The 21,093-nt window shown below is 30.7% G+C and overlaps 1 protein-coding gene across 2 annotated transcripts; it reads right to left on the bottom strand.

The window, feature by feature from the left end:
- Window positions 1–1,107: 1,107 nt before the first annotated feature.
- Window positions 1,108–5,868, bottom strand: LOC129902612 (glucan endo-1,3-beta-glucosidase 14). 2 transcript variants are annotated; one of them, XR_008770120.1, is made up of 4 exons: window positions 5,734–5,868; window positions 3,473–4,503; window positions 3,170–3,304; window positions 1,108–1,385 (listed from the first exon to the last, which is right to left on the bottom strand). XR_008770120.1 is itself a non-coding variant. In XM_055977944.1 (3 exons), exons 1-3 carry the CDS (start codon window positions 5,786–5,788, stop codon window positions 1,299–1,301), a joined length of 1,173 nt encoding a protein of 390 aa, XP_055833919.1. In that variant the 5' UTR covers window positions 5,789–5,868; the 3' UTR covers window positions 1,108–1,298. The 2 variants fall into 2 exon arrangements, 1 of the variants encoding a protein (XP_055833919.1); XM_055977944.1 differs by lacking the exon at window positions 3,170–3,304.
- Between the last annotated feature and the right edge of the window lie 15,225 nt (window positions 5,869–21,093).

Below are 21,093 nucleotides of genomic sequence, written 5' to 3'. Positions count from 1 at the left end.
TTTATTATTTTATTTTTATTTATGTTTTATACCTCTCGTCATTAAATATTTACGCTATTCAGCTATTTGTAGTGTTCAAAAATAATATTTTAATTTAGGGTTGTATAGGGCAAATCGATAAACCGCAACAAACCGACAAATCGAATCAAATCGAGAAAAAAACCCAACTAGTGGTTTGGTTTGACTTGGTTTGGTGTTTGGAAAAAAACCGATCATTATAGGGTTGGTTTGATTTTAACTAAAAAAAGTCAAATCGAATCCAAACCGACCCGATTATAGATATACTACTTTAAAATTATGTTATACATAAAAAAAATTATTAAAATATAATTTATAAATATTTTTTAAAAAAATTTCATAATTTTTTTTTCTTTCTTACATTTAGATTTGGACTTGAGAAACTCATCTAAATAATATACAAAAAAAGCTCATCTTATAAAGTTATATTATAAAGTTAAAACTTCAAACAGTGTTCTGTCTCCATCTTATATGTTGATATTTTGTACTAGAACTCTTTTTAAGAAGCACTGCTCTGTGCTTTTTATTAGATACTATGAAAAACTCGACTTTTATTCATTTGATTTGGTTTATAGATTTAATAACCTGACACAAATGGTTTGGTTTGGTTTGTAAAAAATCTGAACCAACTCGGTCCATGTACACCCTTACTTTAATTATTAAAAATAAAATGAAAAAAAAAGAAATTAATTTTATTTTAAATTTCTAAACTGACAAAAACTTTGATATAATTTTTTAAAAAATTACGAAATAATTTGAGATGAAGGAGGTATTATTAAAACGCCTAATTAGGAGTTGTTAGAAGAAATTTCTAAAAATAAAACAAAAATAGAGTTGGAACAACTTGCGTTTTCTTAAATTTGTAAGTGTTTTGCGATAGTTGAGCTTGACTCAATTTTGAGCAAAAAAATTATTGGTAAAAATTTATCATTTTTTTTTTTTGAGGATTCATCCGAAAAAAAAATACAATAACAAACATTTTAAGACTACAAGTGACCCTACAAGCTACAACTATACTACAAGTTGATATTTTTACAAAAAGAAAAAAGAAAAAAGCAAGTATAACAATTTGCAGTAAGTCATAATCAATCATAAAATCAGCACAATTATACTTCCCTTATTATAATTCAAAATATAATGGGATGACAACAATTGCCAGACAAACTTTTCTGTTCTTATTAGAAAATTAGTAAATGAATCAGTAGTTTACAAACATTTTATCTATATTCTATGATTTTTTTTGTTTTGTTTTGTTGGTATGAATACAATGTATATATTGATCATGACCCTTCAACTCCAATAAGCAATTTTCCCAGCCAAGTTAGTAAATGTGAAACAGAATAAAAAACCACGCCGTTTTCGACTACCTGCAATAATAATAATAATAATCAAATTATTAGATTAACTGAATCAAGACTAAGAAAACCATCAATATCTGCAGAAAAGTATAATAATAAGAACAAATATTTCAGCTGCCAAATTTGAAAATTAGTTGTCAATGATAGTTAAACATGTTGAACGCCGTCTTTAGTTTCTATAACCTGTTTTTCATATCGCTATCACTAGTTCACTACACGTCTATAGAAGGCGGGGAATCTCCCCGCCCTCAGATGGAACTTAGGCAGGTCTAGAGACATCCAAAGACGAACTTTATTTGTATCGATGCTACAACACAAGGTTATAGGACCTTCGCAATGAAGCTTCTTTTGTTATTCGACATAAAGCTTCGATGATCAAGAAGGAAGAAAATTGTATTACTAGACCTTCCCTCACGGGAGAATCAAGCAAGGGATTGATCACCTTCTGATAAACTCATTCGAGAATGATTCTGATCTAATTCTTAGCCTATTAGATGCATAAGGAGCTCTTGTGGGATTTCACGAACAGAAAAAGATTGGAGTCAGTTTGATAATGATCAAATGACATTGCTTTTACATATCAAAAATAAAGGGGCCCGGTATAAAGTATTGTTTGTACTAGTTTACATATAACTAACTAGATGTGGTGAAGGTTTATCCAGCCTACTAAGGAATCAAATTCAGTGGGAATATTAGCCAAGCACTCTTGTTGGGAAATATGTCAAAGTGGATTCTTCCATTTGTCAAAGTTTATCTACTCATTTTAAAGAAAAGAAAATAAGGAAATGCAACTTAGAATTGACTAGCAGACGATAGGTGACGCCAATATTGACAGCTCCACATCAGATTGATGCAACAAATTCTTTTTGAAAATAATGATAAAAAGAAAGAGACCAGAAGAAGTCATAATCAGATACAGGGCTTCAATAGTAAACACAATTACTAATGAGCCTTTCCACTCGACAATACTCCCCCTCTCCTCAGTCCCAATTTAAGTGTCTTAGTTTAATTGGACACGAAGTTTAAGAAATAAAAGGAAAATCTTTTGGTAGTAAACTTGCCATGCAGAATGATGGAATTGAAAAACTTACTAAATATAGAAAGAGTCGCTCTTTTTGGTACAGACCAAAAAAACAAGTAAGACACTTAAATTGGAACAGTATTATTCGGAATTTGTTGATAGATGAGACTTAGAGGGTGGCTTTCTTTACCAATATGCAAACCAATATGGACTTTTGTCTTCATGAAGATGATGGGAATTTTGTAAAATCAGATTCATATGCATGATTGCTAGTGGGAAGATAAGGCTTGATGAGACACATTACCATATCTTCAATATAGAAATTATCCAATGGAAGGTATACTAGAAAGTAGGTGATCAACAGTTGACCATCAATGGAATATTATAATCCCAAGAATCCATTAGAACTTGCATAAGGTGGGATTTTAACTTACAAAACTGCAAATTAACGAAAATAACTTCGACGCCGCACATATAAAGTCATGGTTATCTATGGTTATCTTAGGCTATGTTGCTCAAACTCTTCAAAAATGCCTCCGGGTGTGTGTCGGATCCTCAAAAAGTAATGCAATTTTGGAGGATACGACATGGGTGCGGTAGCACTTTTGGAAAGTTCGAGCAACCTGGATTTCAGGACCAGCTCATAATTATGAAAAAAAACAAAGGAAACTGACAATAAGATACTATGAAAACTAATGGCCTCAAACGCCCCTAACAAAATCACACTGATTCAAGAAAATTCAAAGAAACTTGAGGTTTAAAGTCTTCTTACAGTTTAATATCTATCAGCAAAAGTTCTTGAAAAAATTGAATCATCTCTAATCTCCATATTTGATCTATCGTACGACGTTCAGAAGTGTATCAAGAAAATCAGAAACAGCAGAAGAAAAGCAGAAATAGAAAGCGCCTGTACAAAATAAAAGGATAGGCATTAGGAAGGCAAAAATATGCAAGATTCAACATTTCAGCAACATAATGAAAACAAGTTATGGAGTTACCAAAACTATAATTAAAAGATACCTATGAAAATAAGGTAATAGCTGACAGGTGAAGCAAGAAATAACAGATTTCTTACATTTTTCTTAGCAGCTGAGTAGTCCATACGTGGAAGAAATCCTCGTAAACCAATGTTATAAACTGGTGTTCCATCAGGGTAGTAGAGGCCATAATTCCTCTCTGATGCTGGACCAGGCTTCAAATTTTCGTTAAAAAGTGCAAACACGTAAACATCGATGGGCTCCGATGGCTTTGCTGGAGTCCCTTGATTTTGCTGCATACGCTGAAATAAATTACTGTTATATAGTGCAGCGTTTTCAGGTGTTGCTCCAAATTCATTTGGATCGCCCTTCGATGGCCAGCCAGTTTCAGAAACCTTAACTGGAATGTCTGTGTAGCCCATTGCCTTAATTGCTGAATGAACTGCATCAATTTGTGCATACAACATGTTGTCATACTTTAAATTCGTGATCGGGTCGGTTGTACCTTGATTAGGCTGGAAAAGTACATAATCAAGCGGAACCTTGTTGGGGTTGTCTTTGTATGCAAAGAATGGATAGAAATTTATAAGGAACGGTGACTTGGTTTGGGCATGGAAATTGAGCATGCCATGAATGTATTCACTAAGATCTTGTCGAAATGAACCAGAGGAAGGCGGAAAAGAGTTCTCCAAGATCCCAGCCGAGTGAGGATGTGCCACATATATGTCATTGCTAAGGCCAAGATTAACAAGAGCACGGTATACACCCTGCATAGCTGGGAGGAGGTAAGATTTTAGCTGTTCATCAGTCCCCGTCAAGACCTCGTTACCAATGGTAATACAAGTGATTTTAGTTTGAGTATGGTAAGGTTGAACATGCTGTTGAATCCAAGCCTGAGCTTGTTGGGGATCAGACATTTTTTGTAGGTTCTCATTCCCAAGTCCAATAACAAATTCAACATCCGAGTTCGCAAACGCGCTTAGCACGTTTGGATCAGCGTCATAGAGTTTTACTCTCGTAACATTGAGGGATTTGAGGAGAAACGACACTCGCGAGGGTGTTGGCAGATTATTCGCAATTTGGCCATAGTTAATTCCAATTCCAACACCGAGTGTACTGGCAAATAAATCTGATCAAACAATTGAAATAACAATGAATACTTTGTGGGAAAATACATATATGAATTGAACACATGCATTTAACAATCAGAAAATCAGAGCAAAACTCTGTTTTTTCCCCAATCAAATAGTCATATAGTGATACTTACAAATGACAAACTAAGAAAGAACAAAAATTCTGAAAATCCGAACTTTTACACCCTATCCAGAAGAAAGTTGGATGTATCAACAGAAATCAATGGGAAAAGATACCATTCCCCACTGGGAGCTATGTTGCTCAGACGCTTCAAAAGCAATGCATTTTGGAGGATCGGACACAGGTGTGTCAATATTCTTGGAGAGTCCGAGCAACATATACTAGGGAAACTAGAATAAATCATCATAACCAAGTTCTACTGATAATTTCAATTTCCAGCTTCGATAAATTGAACAGAATAAACCACAAATATACACAGATTCTCTATTCATTACCACCAAGAATCCACCTTCACTAAATCTGGTGACAGAACACTTCACCAAGAACTCCATATTCCCTCCAAGTAAATCAAGAAACCAACACACAAAAAAAAAAGTAAGAAATTGAATCTTTGCAAGAGAACCCATAAATGGCCAAGCAATACAATACTATAGTTCCCACCATCTAAAACAAGAAACCAACACCAAAAAATAATAATTGAATCTTAATAACTAAAATGGCAGTTCCAGCTCCCCCCCACCCCCAAACCAACTAGCTCAACCAAGAACCAGAAATCTCAGAAGAGAAGAAAAGCAAGAGAACCCATTAAAGGCCAAGCAATACAATACTATAGTTCCCACTAACTAAAACAAGAACCCAACACCAAAAAAATTGAATCTTTAGAGCTAACTAAAATGGCAGTTCTAGCTCCCCCCCACCCCCCACAACCAACTACCTCATCCAAGAACCAGAAATCCCAGAAGAGAAGAAAAGCAAGAGAACCCATTAAAGCCCAAGCAATACCATACTATAATTCCCACTAACTACAACAAGAACCCAACACACATAAAAATTGAATCTTTACAACTAAAACAGCATTCCAACTCCACCCCAACTACCTCACCCAAGAACCGTAAATCCCAGATAAGAGAGCAAAAACAAAAGAACCCATTAACCTCAATAGCATAAAAAAAAACTTACTTCATGAAAAGACACAAAATTTGCACCATAAAAAGGGAAAAAAGATTAGTACTGAAAAGAGCTAACAAAAAGGGGATGTTGTCACCTGTTAAAGAAAGAAGAAGAACAAGAAGGACAAGAGGCTTGAAGAGAATGGCCATTACCCCTTTTGCCAGCCTAGCTAAATCTCAAGCCACAATGTCACTTTAATGATGTAAATGTGTATGTAATCCACCCTTATATACACAAAAATCAACATGCAACCTTCCCATATTTTCCTTATTATACATTACTATTTATAAAAAAATATATATATTTATATCAAATCAAGAATAATAATAAAATATTCAGTAAAATATCACTATATATATCAAAAAAAATTAAAAAATATGTAGTTAACAAATACTTTTTCTCTTCATTTTTACTTATATTCATTGGATTGATATAAGTATTGTAGTAAATTTTGACCATATACGTAGTGACGACTACATATAATTATGGACAATTAAGTAATTTTTATTATAGCTTAATTAAAAATGGTAACATGCCTTATATAAATGTTTGATTAATATATATTATTTTTTAATAATGATGTTGTCTGATCCAACTTAAGTATGTATTATTAATTATTATAATAATAAATATTTGTTTTTAATTAATATTCTGAATTTGAGCTCTGTAGTATGAATGAATATGAATAATAAAGAGAGCTTATTTTTAAAATTATATTTATTAATATAAATTTAAATTAATCGAGTCTTTGTTATTTAATTTGGACAAAGTAGTTGCATCAAACACTCAATTGACTAAATTTTCAACTTGACATTGTTGTGCTACTAGTCTCGTGCCGCAATCACTTGGCCATTTATTCACGTCAACATAAAATTATTGATCTCTCTATCTTAATTTATGTGATATTTTTAATATTTTGAAAGTTAAATAATTTAAGTTTGATCAATAATTTGCGTATCAAATCTTCAAAAAAAAAATAGAATTTATATATTTGTAAACTATCTAAAAAGTATTATAAGTCACAATAATTAACAATTCAAAATATTTAAAAATATATGAAAAATTTACGATAAAAAATAGATTTTTTTAAATTTCAAAATCCAAAAAATGTCAGATAAATTAAAACAGATAAAATATTATTATATTATTATTATTATACATAGCAACCGCACATAAATTCTTTAAATAATTGAGAACAAGGGATGTCAAGTACTGATTTCCATTTATCATGTTTTTTCTATCCTATCGAGCTCGTATACATAATGTTATTTATATTTCGATCGAGCTCACCACATCAAACTTATTTAATGTAATTTTCTAAGATTGGCACATCTCATTGAGCGGGAAGAAGCATTGAAAACTCCAATTTTTTTCTTCGGAGTCGTTTCTTTTTCCGTGCAGTTTAACATTTGCTTGATTTTCGAGCTATTTGCACCAAATTATTTTGGTGAAATCTATGTTAAGATATTTTATGACCAATTTCCAGTCACTTTCTGACACGTAAGTTGGCTGTTTCGTCTCTGGAACAGTCACAGCCGTTAACCGACATAACTTTTATTATGTTCAAATAGACCCTCATAGCTTTTTAAAATTACACTTTAATTGCAACAGACTTTCTGTTATGTTTCCTAGAGTACAATAATTACCAATAACCGCGTAAATAAAAGAAACTTCCATTAAAAGAAAGAAAAATAAAAAGGAAATTTTCATATTATGCATGTTTTCTTAAAGTCCAAGTTATGTTTTGGAAAAAAATTCAAAATTACAAGAGCATGAAAAGTAAATTAAATAAATTATTATCTTTGAAATGTAATTTATTCCTTGTTTGTAAGTAATTGAAAAAAAATATGCTGATTATGGAAACCACTAGTGAAGTTATTCCTCCGTTAATCCGAGCACTGTGTATGAAAAAATTCTTGGTAATTCATGATAGAGAGTGCTACTCCGAATAATGCCTTATCCAGTGTGAATCTGGATTAATCGAGTTTTAATGCAGGTACTGGACACTGAATGAGATGCTAAAAATAAATAAAAATATCTTATGGAGGCACTATATTGAGATCTCTATCAAAGTGCTTTAAAAAATTACTGTAATAATTAACTAACTAATTCGAAAATAAGTTTTATTTAATAATCACACATATAAATTGAAAATAATCATAAATAAAGGATATAACCAAAATCTATATTTATATAATCATTATTATTTATTTACTTTTAGCAAAACATGCATGAATGAACAAACGATTAACCAGAGATTACAAATTAATGTTCAAAGTTATTTCTTAATTCTTTTTTGCCAACCTAAATTGTGACAAAAGTACAGAAAAGAAAATTAAGTAAATTTAAATTAAAAAAACTCAACCTCTTAAGATTTGTTCTGATATTTGGAGAGTTAATTAATGATTAAATGAAGTTTGGTAGCATGAATCATAGCTTAATTAATGTGACAACTAAGATATGAAATTAACTAATTATAATATGATCACCTAGAATTAGGCCTAATCCCATCAAAGAATATAATTAATTCAAATAAAGTTCAGGAATGAATACTACAAAACCTGAAAACGCTCTCTAGAATATAGCCAAAAACCCTAAAAAGCTTGCCTAATCTCACCAGATTCATGGCCACTTTGGCCGTCGGACAACCTCCACCACTAGAGGTTGTTCAACCTTCGTCATCTACTCACAACCATACATCAATAACATATGCCACAACTCTCAATCCAAATACTTCTGAACAGGTCCAATTGAAATAGATACAATATTTGCATGGGGAACCACGGATTATATGGGAGGAGGAGGTAGAACAAATGATACTGGTATAGGATTTACAATATGCTGTGAATGAAAAATTTACATATGGATAGCCAGACATACAAGATCCTTAGAACTTTGATTCCAAAACAATGTGGTTTAAAGGGAGAAGTCAACGTTTGTTTATATGTTTTAATAAGGGCTTCGAACTTGGAAGATTATGTAACTCTTTTGTCAAAGCCATAATTTTACATCACTCATAAATACTGGTCATATCCAATGAAGATGTTGAAGTGGGATCCTATGTTCGATCCAGAGAAAGAAACCACGACAGCAATTGCATGGATATCTTTTCCTACCCTACCACCCAATATTTTTGGGAAGGATGAAATTTTCTCATTAGCGACGGTAGTAGAAAAGCTTTTACAGGTAGACATGGCAACTCACAACAAGACACGACCTAATTGTGCTAGGGTCAAAGTGAAAGTGGATTTGTTAGGGAAATTTCCAAAGAAATCAATGTGGGATTAAGGAAAAAAACAGGGAAGGTGAAAGAGGAATGAATTCCAATTAGATATGATTATATTCCTAAGTACTGCAAAACTTGTAAACTTCAGGGACATAATGAAAAGGAGTGTTTCATTTTACACTCAGAGTTGTATCCAAAGGAAGAAAAGGAGGAAGGAGAAGGAAAGAAAAGGGGACAGAAAGATAAAAAGATAAAGGAGTACTTGAAGACAAAGCAAAGGGTGAAAACATTGGTGAGAAACATGATAACAATGAAGGTTTTAGAGAACAAAAGTACAAAGGATTCGGCAGGGATAGACAACACAACAAGAATAGACAGAAACAAAAATGGAATCCAAAAGTATACAAAAAGGAAAAAGGGTGGAAAGTGAAAACAAATATGGTACTCTCGAAGATGAAAAGGAGGATGGAGATATTGAGAAGGGAGAAGCTAACATAGGAGAAGACAAGCATGCATCACAGTCCAGTCATGAAGCAAATAAGGAACAAGCAAAAAAGGAGAACAATGAAGAGAGGAAGAAATCCTAATCCAGCAAGTAGAAAAGGGAGAAAAAAAGAAGTTTGTCAGAACAATGCAGAGAATAAAGAATCAGACCAGACAATAACCAGTTTAAGCAAATACATAGAGAAGAGTGGAGAGGCTAATAATGTAACTCCAGTTGAAGCAATGGGCCCTCAACCTATACAGATAATAAATCCTTCACAGGAAATACTTCTTTTGAATATAAGATCCCATGATGAAAATGAACAAAGAAGGGGCAAGAAGAAGATGTGGACATAGAGAACAATCTAGTGGAGGTTGCTGTCTCAGGTGATCTCTCACCAAGGCAAATAATCAAGCTCAAAGAAAGCAACATGAAATCAAGGAGCAATGTAGTACCATTTAATACTACAACAAGGAGTAAGAAAGGGCAAGTTAATCAATCTGATCAATGATTAACAAAATTTTATTTTGAAATACTAGATCTGTTAAATCTCAAAATGCTTTTGAGAGATTAATAAATTTGCACAGAAGACATCACTATACATATATAGCTCTTTTAGAGCCTTTTCAAAGTCCAATAGAGTTAGAAGGGTATAGAGGGAGGTTAAGATTATAAAATGCTATTGCAAATTGCTCAGTCAAGATATGAATTTTCTGGAATGATAAATAGAATAGATATGTAGAGTTAGATTCAGTACAACAATTAACCATGAAATTTAGTCATAAGACTGGTCACAGCATCTTCTAAGTCTCAGCAGTATATGCCAAATGTAATGCTATAGAGAGATTAGAATTGTGGAAAGATTTAGAAATGATAGCAATGAACTCCCAAGCTCCTTGGATTGTAGGAGGAGATTTTAATGATATTTTGAATGAGAAAGAAAAAATGGATGGTTTACCTATAACACAACAAGAAACTATGAATTTTGCTCAATGTTTGAATAATTGTGCTCTAAATGAAATAAGGCACACAGGAAGCAAGTATACACGGTGGAATAGAAGAATTTAGGAGGAATATATTTTTGAAAGATTGGATAGGGTGTTGGGAAATAATGAGTTCATAGATCTATTGTCAAAAAGTGAAGTTCATCACATGATCAGGGAAAGGTTAGATCATGCCCCTCTTCATGTTACATGAAGCTGTGAAGGTCTTCAAGGAAAAGTTCATGAAAACCAATTTTACTCATAATTATGAGATGTTGGAAGTCATTCCTAAGGTGATTTCTAAGGGAGAAAATGAGATGTTAACAAGGATGCCACCAAGTAGGAGGTGAAGAAGGTGGTATTTGCTTTGAATTGTGATAGTGCGAGTGGTCTAGACGACTTCTCTGGGAAATTCTATCAAACATGCTGGAGTATCATAGAGGAGGACATAACCAACATAGTCAAGGCTTTTTTTGTAGCAAAGAATTGTCCAGGTTCATCACTCATACAAATTTGATCTTAATACCAAATAAGGAAGAGATTTAGATTTGAAGAGGTGATTATAGACATGATATGAAGGTTGTTATCTAACAACTGGTACTATGTCCTGATGAATGACCAATCTTTTGATTTTCTTAAATCTTTCAGAGGCCTCAAACAGAAGGACCCTATTTCTCCTACTTTGTTCATTATATGTGCAAAAGTGCTATCCAGAAAATTGAATAAGTTGTTTGAAGACCCTGATTTCAAGTGATTTGGTCTTCCAAAATGGAGTTCTGAGGTGAATCATTTATCATATGCTAATGATACTATATTATTTTGCTCAAGATAACCAACATAAATAAAAATGATGATGAAAGTACTTAGAAGGTATGAGGTAATCTCTGGACAGATGATAAACATTAACAAGAGCTTGTTCTGTATGCATAAAAAGGTCCCCTCCTGTGTCAATAACAAAATTAAAAAATCACAGAAATCAGATATAGCTTATTTTCTTTCATATACTTAGGATGTCCTGTGTTTTATGGAAGGAAAAATAATGCACATTTTGAAGATCTAGTGAAGAAGGTCATGAAAAGGATTAACTCTTGGCAGAATAGGTTACTGTCTTTTGAAGGGAGATATATTTTGATATCTCATGTTCTGCAATCAATGCCTATCTACCTTTTATCAGCAATGAAACTATCAGTCAGTGTGATTAAACAGCTTTATAGAATTTTTGCAAAGTTTTATTGGGGAAACACTACTGGAGCAAAGAACAAACATTGGATATCATAGGATAGGATGTGTCTTCCTAAGGAGGAAGGGGATTTGGGCTTCAAATGTTTACATGATGTATCAAAAGCTTTGACTGCAAAACTGTGGTGGATTTTCAGAGTGAGCACAGTATCTTTGTGGAGTACATATATGTGGAATAAATATTATAAGAAGTTACACCCTATCCTAGTACAGGGCAAGTGAGCTTCTCATATATGGAGAAAAATGATTGTGATGAAGGAAGAAGTGGAACATCACATTTGGTGGCAGGTTTTAGTAGGAAATTTCAGCTTCTGATTTGATAATTGGACAAAGCAAGGGACCCTATATTATACAGAGGGACACCAAGCTGAGGAAGAAGAAATGGAGGTAAAGGAGTCCATAAGTCAAGGAGTATGGGATATACCCAAACTGAGAAGTAAATTATCACAGGAAATGGTAGAGTATATTGTGGATACTATCAAACCCCTTGAAGAAGGCAGAAATAATGATAAACTTGATGGATGGACAACACAAAAGGTATCTTCTCAGTAAAATCAGCTTGGAACCTAATCAGAACAATGAAAGAGACTAAAGAATGTTATGATTTCATTTGGTCTAAAGGAGTCCCTTTCAAGATTAATTTCTTTTTGTGGAGAGTATGATTGGGGAGAATAGCTACTAATGATAACCTAAAGAGAATGAGGATTACAACAGTTTCTAGGTGTCACACCATGCAGAAGAAATTATGAGCCATTTACTACTAACAGCTCCTATAGCCAACAAGCTATGGAAGCAATTTGCTCCTTTTACAGGTATTAACCTTGACAATATGCATCTACAATAAGTATTAGTTTATTTCTGAAGGCTTACAGGATCACCTAAATTGATCACATTATATAGAGTATTGCTTGCTTTGATAATGTGGTCCCTATGGAAGAGAAGGAACGCTAGATGACATGGAGGTGACATCACTTTACATACCATGGTACTGCAAGTACAGAACATGATAAGGCAAGTGATTTTAATGTTATACCCATGGATTAAAAAGTTTCCGGTTGAATAGCCAGCCGTGGTAGAGATTGTAAGGAAGTACAAGCCCAAAATAATTCTCTCTCTCTCTATATATATATATATATATAGAGAGAGAGAGAGAGAGAGATCATGGTAATAATAAATGGTGATGATTATGGGTGACTTTACTTTCGAAGTGAGATGGTTTGGGCATGTGAAGAGGAGAGACACAGATGCCCTAGTGCGGAGGTGTGAGAGGTTGGCCATAGATGGTTTCAGAAGAGGTAGGGGTAGGCCGAAGAAATATTGGGGAGAGGTGATTAGGCAGGACATGGCGCAGTTACAGCTTACTGAGGACATGACCTTAGATAGGAGGGTGTGGAAGACCCATATTAGGGTAAAAGGCTAGTACAAAGTATCGTTATTCTTCCTTATTAGTAGGCGCATTAGCGCACTATAATTTCTTGTGCTCTGATTTCTGTTATTATATACTACTCTCTGTACTTTGATTACTATATTTTATCTGTGTCGCTTTCGTTATTTGCTTTCACATAACGCTTTGAACTTCTTAGCAGTATCTAACCTCTTTTTATGCTTCTATTAAGCCGAGGGTCTCTCGAAAACAGCCGTCCTACCTTGGTATTTGCTTTCACATAACGCTTTGAACTTCTTAGCAGTATCTAACCTCTTTTTATGCTTCTATTAAGCCGAGGATCTCTCGAAAACAGCCGTCCTACCTTGATAGGAGTAAAGTCTGCATACACTTTACCCTTCTCAGATCCCACGTTGTGGGATTTCACTAGATTGTTGTTGTTGTTGTTGTTTCAAATATTTTAAAATTGTCATATAAGTAAGGGAGGAGCTAAATGGAAAGCAAGGGGTTCATTTTGAATTCATTTTGACGAAAAATCACATTATATATTCAAGGTTAATTTTCTATTTTATGTATATATAAACATATATTTAATTTCTCTTAACTTCTTCATATTTTAAACTTCCTTAATAAAAAAATTAACCGCTATCACATATATATCATAAGTAGAAAGAAATATTTTCAAGGAAAAAAACCTGAGTTTTTTTTTAAAAAATTAAATTAAATTAAAGGACTATGAAAAGTTGAAATTGATTACGTAAATCAATGAATAGGACATAAAGTTTGCTGCGTTCTCTAATAGAACTCGTTTAATAAACTGTACAAGTCAATGTCAATTTAGGAGTGCTGAGAACTCCCTCCGTTTTAAAATAAGTATCATTTTGGTAGAAATTATTTATTATTTTAAAATAATTCTTATTTTAAAAATTCAAGATAATAATTATTACTTGATTTTTTAGTTATATTTTTATATTAATGAATTATTTCTTTTTAATAATATTCAATTCTAAAAAAATATTTAATAAATAGATACTATATGAATAAATGACATCTTATATTTATTATTTTTCTTAAATAGATATTAAAAATATTAAAACAATACTTATTTTAAAATGCGCGAAGAAAGAAGCCCTATAGTTTGAAATGAACAACTCAATTACTAAAAAAAAAAGGATGCAACATTTGTTTCTAGAATGTTTTATTGTCGATACATAATAATATATTTAGTGTGATTTCATAAGTTAAATATAGAAAGAGTAAAGTATAAACAGATCTTATTTCTATCTTGTGAAGTAAAGAAATTATTTCTGATAACACTCGGTTCAAAAAGAACTAAAGCCCTATTAGTAAGATAAACTAAAAAGTAACGTTAAAATTATGATGAGACGGATATAGAGAATATATTCTCCTTTAATTAGAGATTTTGATCTCAAATTATGAAAATAGAAAGAGAACAAACACTAGTACGGAATGCTTCTTCCTTTAATATGCCTTACAAAAGCGAATTCAATTAATTGGAGATTCAAAACATATATTAAAACATAAAAATATATTCAAGATTTATATTCTATGAAATTAACTTTTTGAAGATTTTTATACTGAATTAAATCTATCTTTAATTTAATATCATGTAAATTTGAAATCATCGAACTCCAATATCCTAACTGAATACACTAAAAAAAATACAAGAGATGATAATTAAAAAGTAGTTTACAAGTGTGTAATAATATTAAATTGAAAAATAGAATTCAAGTCAGATTCAATGTAAAGTGGTAGACAAAAAAGATTTTCTTGAGGTTTCATGTTTTACATTATTATAAAAAAGTAATATGATTTCACATCATCCATTCTTAATTCTTATCCTCTTACTATTTATTATTTTTTATGTCCGTGAGAAATGCAAGGCAGCCTAACAAAAAATTCAAAAATCTTTTCATAATCTCTTATTGACTTTTTACTCGTTTTTTTCTTCCAACCTAAATTATTTTATTATTATTAGCAGTTATGTAGTTATGTAGTTAGAAATTTTATAAGAAGATTAACAAAAAAAAATTAAAAGGTGAGATTTTCATTATTGTTTGTGAATCACTTGATAAATATAGTAATTTATGAAAAGATTGTATCTTATAGTCATAATGAATTAAACACTATTCATACTTGCACAAATAATAATATCAAATCATTGCTCAAAACAAAATTTAGCGATGAATAAATTATATGGTTAAATTATAAAATATGTTGTTGATCTGATATAGTGATAAATTAGACATGAATTTTAAAAAATATTAGCTTTGAATAAATTAACAACGAAGTTTGTAAAGTATATTTTTTTTAGCAAGTGACCGTAAAAAGAGGGCAATATTCTTGCAGAATTTATAGCTGGACAATTACGTATCTCTTCCTTATACCCGTTGATATTAAAATAGTGCTTAATATGAGTTTTCTCCTGCCATAGATAGCTTCGAGGTTCCAAATAATATAAAGTAAATTAAAAATTTATTTAGAAAAAAACTATTTTTCATTTTTTTAAGGAAAAAAAAAACGTGTCACCGTCCGCGGTCGGATCGTCCTCGAACTTCGTGTCATTATTCAAAGGTCGGTGAAATTTCTAGATGGCCTCATCATTTTCCTTAATTTATACTTTTCCCCCTATTATTTCTTTTCCTTTACAATCATGTCCCCTTTTACTTTTTCTAGACACGATTTAGGTACTCTAGTAAAGTAAAGAGATAAATAAATGAGCAAAATAGTCATTTTAAAACTGAGGTCTTCATCAGAAGTCTCGGGTTTGAGGCATAGATATGAAAAAATTCTTAGTAAAAAGTATTATCCTTCGACTGAAGCCTTATTTGATGCGAATTCAAAATAGTCGAACTCGAATATTAATATTGAATACTGGGTGAAAAATCAAAAAATTATATAGTAAAAGGTAAAAACATGGTATATCATTATTTTTGATGACCAACTCCACATAGTACAATATAGTATTTTGCTAACTTACATACAAATGCTTTTAAAATAATATTTTTATTTATTTATTTATCAAAAATTAAAAAAAAAAATTTACTTATTTTTAATAAAATATTTTTCAAAAAATATTTTCCTCCGTACCGAGCACACCCAAATTCTTATTCAGTCGGATGCAAGTAGCCAAAGGCAGGGTTGTAAGGGATCAGATGGTGTTTAATTTTTAACCATTACACGCTCCTTAAAAAATATTAATTAAGAGTATTTATTTTATTAAATTACACGTATTTACTATATTGATACAGAAAATAAGATTGTAACAAGATACTCCGTCGTCTATTTTACTATCATATTTTGTTGCACCACAATCATGGGCGTATCTAAGGGATTTTTCGGGTTTACTTGAACCCATGCTCTCCTCCGTAGATCATATATGATAGTGTTATAATTGTTTACTCAAGTATTATATAATACCATGATGATTGGATGTACTTTTTTATATAATGTTAAAAATTTAAATCTTATAATTTATCTTGTTTTTTCTCTTTTTAAAATTGGGTAACACCTCTGTAAGTGGTTATTGATAGTATTTTTGGAATTTTAATTAATATAATTTTAAAAGTTTAACAAGTTTAGTAATAAGAATCTAAGAATTAAACCGATCAAATTTACATCTTAAATCCACCTTTTCATAATAATGCATTAATCCTTTCGAAATTCTAGATACGTCTAACTCACAATTCTATTTATTTTTAAAAAAATGTCATATATGGTGTTTGAATTACTTTTTAGCTACCTGAAAGAGAAGTGTTGAAAACAAAGGATAAAACACATTCAATAAATGTGATTTCTTTTTCTTATTTCTTTTTGAATTTATTTATTACTCCATTTTTTTACTTTTATTTGTCCGTTATTTTAAAATATATTGTTACTTTTTACTCGTCATTTTTAATATATTAAAAAAATAATTATTATTTTCTTATTTTATCCTCAACATTAATTACTTATTCACCAAATTATTTATCAAGACTTAAAGTAAAGATATAAATAAATGAGCAAAATAGTCATTTTGAAACTGCTAATTAATGTTTAATTATGGTTTCAAAATTATTTTTCAGTACATGAATATAAAAGTAATATCTTTAGTTAAATATGCGATGTAGTGACATGGTATAATGGATGAGGCTGTTTTTTTCTTAATCAGAAAATTTGAATTCAAATCATAGATATAAAAAGATTCCTGTTATAGAGTACTACCCTTCAAATGAGACCTTGTGATTTTTTATATACTTTATTTATTAGAAAACAAGATTGTAACAAGATACTCCTCCATCTAGTTTACTTATATATTTTGTTACACCCTTCGAGACATATCTAGGGGGATTTTGGATTCACGTCGGTCCATGTATTTGCTTAAAAAAAATACTTAAATATAGATATGTGAATTATACACAAAATACCATATATGGTGATCGGTGAGAATTGAATGCACTTTTCTAAATGAGGTTAAAAATTTTAATCTTATATTTATCTTCTTTTTTTCCTAAAATTGTGTAATATCTTTTTAAGTGGTTAATGACTTATTGGTAGCATTTTTGGAGTTTTAATTAATATAATTTGAAAAGTTTAACGGATTCAGTGATAAAAATCTAAGGATCAAATCGATCAAATTTTATCTTAGATCTTCGTAACAATATACTCATCCTCTCGATAATCTAGATATACCTTTGTACCGACCCACAATTTTTTTGAATTATTTCTTTTTTAAAAAAAAACATATATGGTGTTAAAATTACTTCTCAGCTACCTAAAAGAGAAGTGTTGAAACCAAAGGATAAAATGCATTCAAGAAATGCGATTTATGAATGCGATTTATTTGACCTTTTTTTTTTTTGAATTTATTTATTATTTTCTCTGTTTATTATTTATTTGTTCATTATTTCAAATATATATTTTTGATTTTCACTCTTCACTTTTAAATACATCAAAAAAAGATAATTATTATTTTTTTTATTTTATCCTCAAAATTAATTACTTATTCACTAAATTATTTATAAAAACCTAAATTCTTCATCAATTAATATGACGTAGCTAGGGGGTTTCTTGGGTTCACGTGAACCTATGTTTTCCTCTCAAGATCATATATAGTAGGATTATATTATATTTTTTAAAAAAAATACTTAAATATAGATGTGTGAATCTTGCTCGAAGTATCATATAATGCGATGATATTCCATAGATACGTTCAGTGAGATTTAAAATTTAAATCTTATGCAATTTATTTATTTGTTTATTCATAGATTATTCTTATTTATCAGTTCTCTCAATTTAATACTTTTCTTTGTTGCACCACACATTAGTATCTCTCCATATTTATGGTTAAGGATAACGGTGGAACAAATAATTAAATATATCTTTTTTTTTAAATGACAATTATTTGGATCATCTATTTTTAATAAGAACGAAAAGTAAAATGATCCGAAGTATTTATTAGGAATGTGGAGTTTTATATTAAATAATACTCCTTCTATTCCATATTAACTGAATTTCTAGAGTTTTTTTATTGTTCAAAATAGTTGAATTGTTCAAAGTTTAAGAGAAATGTTTGAATTTTTTTTCATGTTTACCCTTTTCATTAATGAATTTTTGTAATTTCCTAGAAGTATACTACACTATTTATAAAGTTATACTTCAATAGAGGGCTACTTGTATTTATGATTTCACATTTAATCATCTTTATGATGCTAATTAAACAAAAAAATAATAAAAGAAAATATGATTCAAATTTTGTTCTTGAATATTTTTCTTTAATATATGTGCATTATCTTAAAAATTCAACTAATATGAAATAGGAGTATCGAAGATTGTATTCATAATGCAATATAAAATTATTTTCAGTACTTTCACTTTAAGTCTAGTTATAGTCATTAAAGTTTAACACCAAAAATGATGAACAAATTAAGTTCCAATTTATTGATGTGTTTGACTATAATTTTCTTGGAAGAATTGTCACACTAAAAACAAGAAGCCCCCACCACTTAGGGCCAAGGAGAAAATAGAAAAATTAAGTATTCTTTTGATCTTTTACGTCACGAACCCAAATTAGTTGAGGCCTTAAATGGATAATGAAGATCGATTGAAAAACATAAAGAGTAACTAGTTTTGAATATAACAAGAATTGTGATGGGATGAATGCGATTCACATTCAAATATTTCAGGTTCGAACCATAAAGGATGAGAAAAAAACATAGTAAAAAATATTTTTCACTTTTACTGGACCTTACATAACGCGAAATCGAATTAATCAAGGTTTTAAAGCAGATACACCAATTGAAAAAACAAAAAGAGTAACTAGCTTTTGATCTTTATATGATTCCCTTTTAACCTTCCACATTGAAATTAAATGACAAATCTATTATTCTCTATAATGCCAATTATGAAATATGATGTTTTAGCTTTGCCATTTAGTTTGAAGCATAAGCTAAGTGATATTAATTATTCTTTGTTATCATTTGACTTTCTAATTCTTATCTCCAAACCAAGCAACTTAGCACTAAATAGCCCTTATAATCTCTACCTACTTTTTTCTTATTCTCTCTACTTTTTATAGTCTTAAATTATTGAGTGATTAATAACTTACATAGGTGAAATAGATTAGGATGAACAAAGAAAAGAATAGTTAAAGATTTTGGTGGAGTGATAAAAAATAAAATATATATTTAAATTCAATAGAATTTTTCGATGCAAATTTAAATTAGATCAATCTAAAATGGATATTGAATACCTAGTAGAAAATATAAAAGAGAACAAAGAAGAAACAATATTTGAAGTAACACGAAAAAAATGTTTTACGCGTAAAGTAATCATATCTTCACATAAAATGAGTGGGAGTGAGTAATCATAAGAGATTATTTATTGTTGAATTATATCTCTAAAAGCATCATTTCATGTAAATAAAAAGCTTGCTATTTTATTTTTTTTGATCATCAAATATTCTTTCCATAATCAACAAGAATCCTCTCCTTTCCAATCACTAGCTATTAATCATACAATTTTTCTACTTTTCCAAGAGACCTTTTAAACCTTTTTATCAAATTGGCCCCATGAAGATGCTACAACTAGGACTTTAATAATACTACAAAATAGTCCTAAATTACAACAAAACAATCTTATTGCACAATTAACTAAGTGGATGTCTCCCAAAAAGGTCCTTTAATCAAAGTGTATATTATTCTCTTGATCAAATAGTCATAATGGAATTACAACTTCATGACAAACTTTGTCTAATTGCCTCTCTCTTTCTATCTAAAACTTTAGGGTTGTAGGCCAGGATTAAATTGAACTTTATTCTTATTCTAAATTTCCAATCCAATAAGCTTCAATTTCTTCTTTATTTCTTTCATGTTGTAGTCCCTTTGAACAAAAAGTTTTTTGACAATACAATCTGACCATAAGTCTTTTGGAGCCTCTAGTATGTGATGTTCTTTGTTTTCCATACTTAAAAATATAACCTTTAGGCTTTTTGAAAAGCCAAGGAGATCTTGAAGATATAGGGTGTGTTTGGTATGGAGGAAAATATCATTTCGTTTTTCCGATTCTTCCATGTTTGGTTGATCAAAATGTTGGAAAATATTTTTTAGAAAAATAAGTTCATCAAAAATCAAGAAATGGCTTCTATGGTGAAAGTAGGGAAAACAAACTTCTATGGTGAAAATAGGAAAAACAAACTGTATTTCATGTTTATTGTTTCTTCCACCTCCCCGCCAAGAGCAGAGCTAGGTAGGGCTAGGACTGAGAGAATACATTTGAACTCCCTTCGACCGAAAATTACACTATTTATACATAGTAGACGATGTTGAATCCCATTTGGGTTCTTCATGTGTTCACTTGTACATATTTTGAACCCCTTTTAGTGAAAATTTTAACAACGCCATAACTCCCCGCACCCTAGCACTCCCTCCTACCTTCAACCCCACTCACACACCACCTTACCACACACAGTGTCTGACTATATTATATATAAATGTTTCATGTATATGTAAGAAGGAAATTATATGTTATATAGTTCAAAGGTAATAAACTAGTTACATGAAGCCCGTAAACATCAGCAGGCCCTGATTAGGTCCAGTAGTGGCCTATAAGAATGAGAATAAATTAACATAAAAATGTTT

This window comes from Solanum dulcamara, chromosome 9, assembly GCF_947179165.1.
Source record: "Solanum dulcamara chromosome 9, daSolDulc1.2, whole genome shotgun sequence".
Lineage (NCBI taxonomy): Eukaryota > Viridiplantae > Streptophyta > Magnoliopsida > Solanales > Solanaceae > Solanum > Solanum dulcamara.
Note: the sequence above shows the minus strand (reverse complement) of the source record. Positions and strands in the feature narration are given on the sequence as shown.

Coding starts and splice junctions, on each gene's coding strand:
- LOC129902612 (XM_055977944.1), bottom strand. CDS start 5,788: ATGGCCATTCTCTTCAAGCCTCTTGTCCTTCTTGTTCTTCTTCTTTCT. Junction 4,504..5,733: donor TCTTCTTCTTTCTTTAACAG/GTGACAACATCC, acceptor TTGTTTGATCAG/ATTTATTTGCCAGTACACTC. Junction 1,386..3,472: donor ACTCAGCTGCTAAGAAAAAT/GTAAGAAATCTG, acceptor TTATTATTGCAG/GTAGTCGAAAACGGCGTGGT.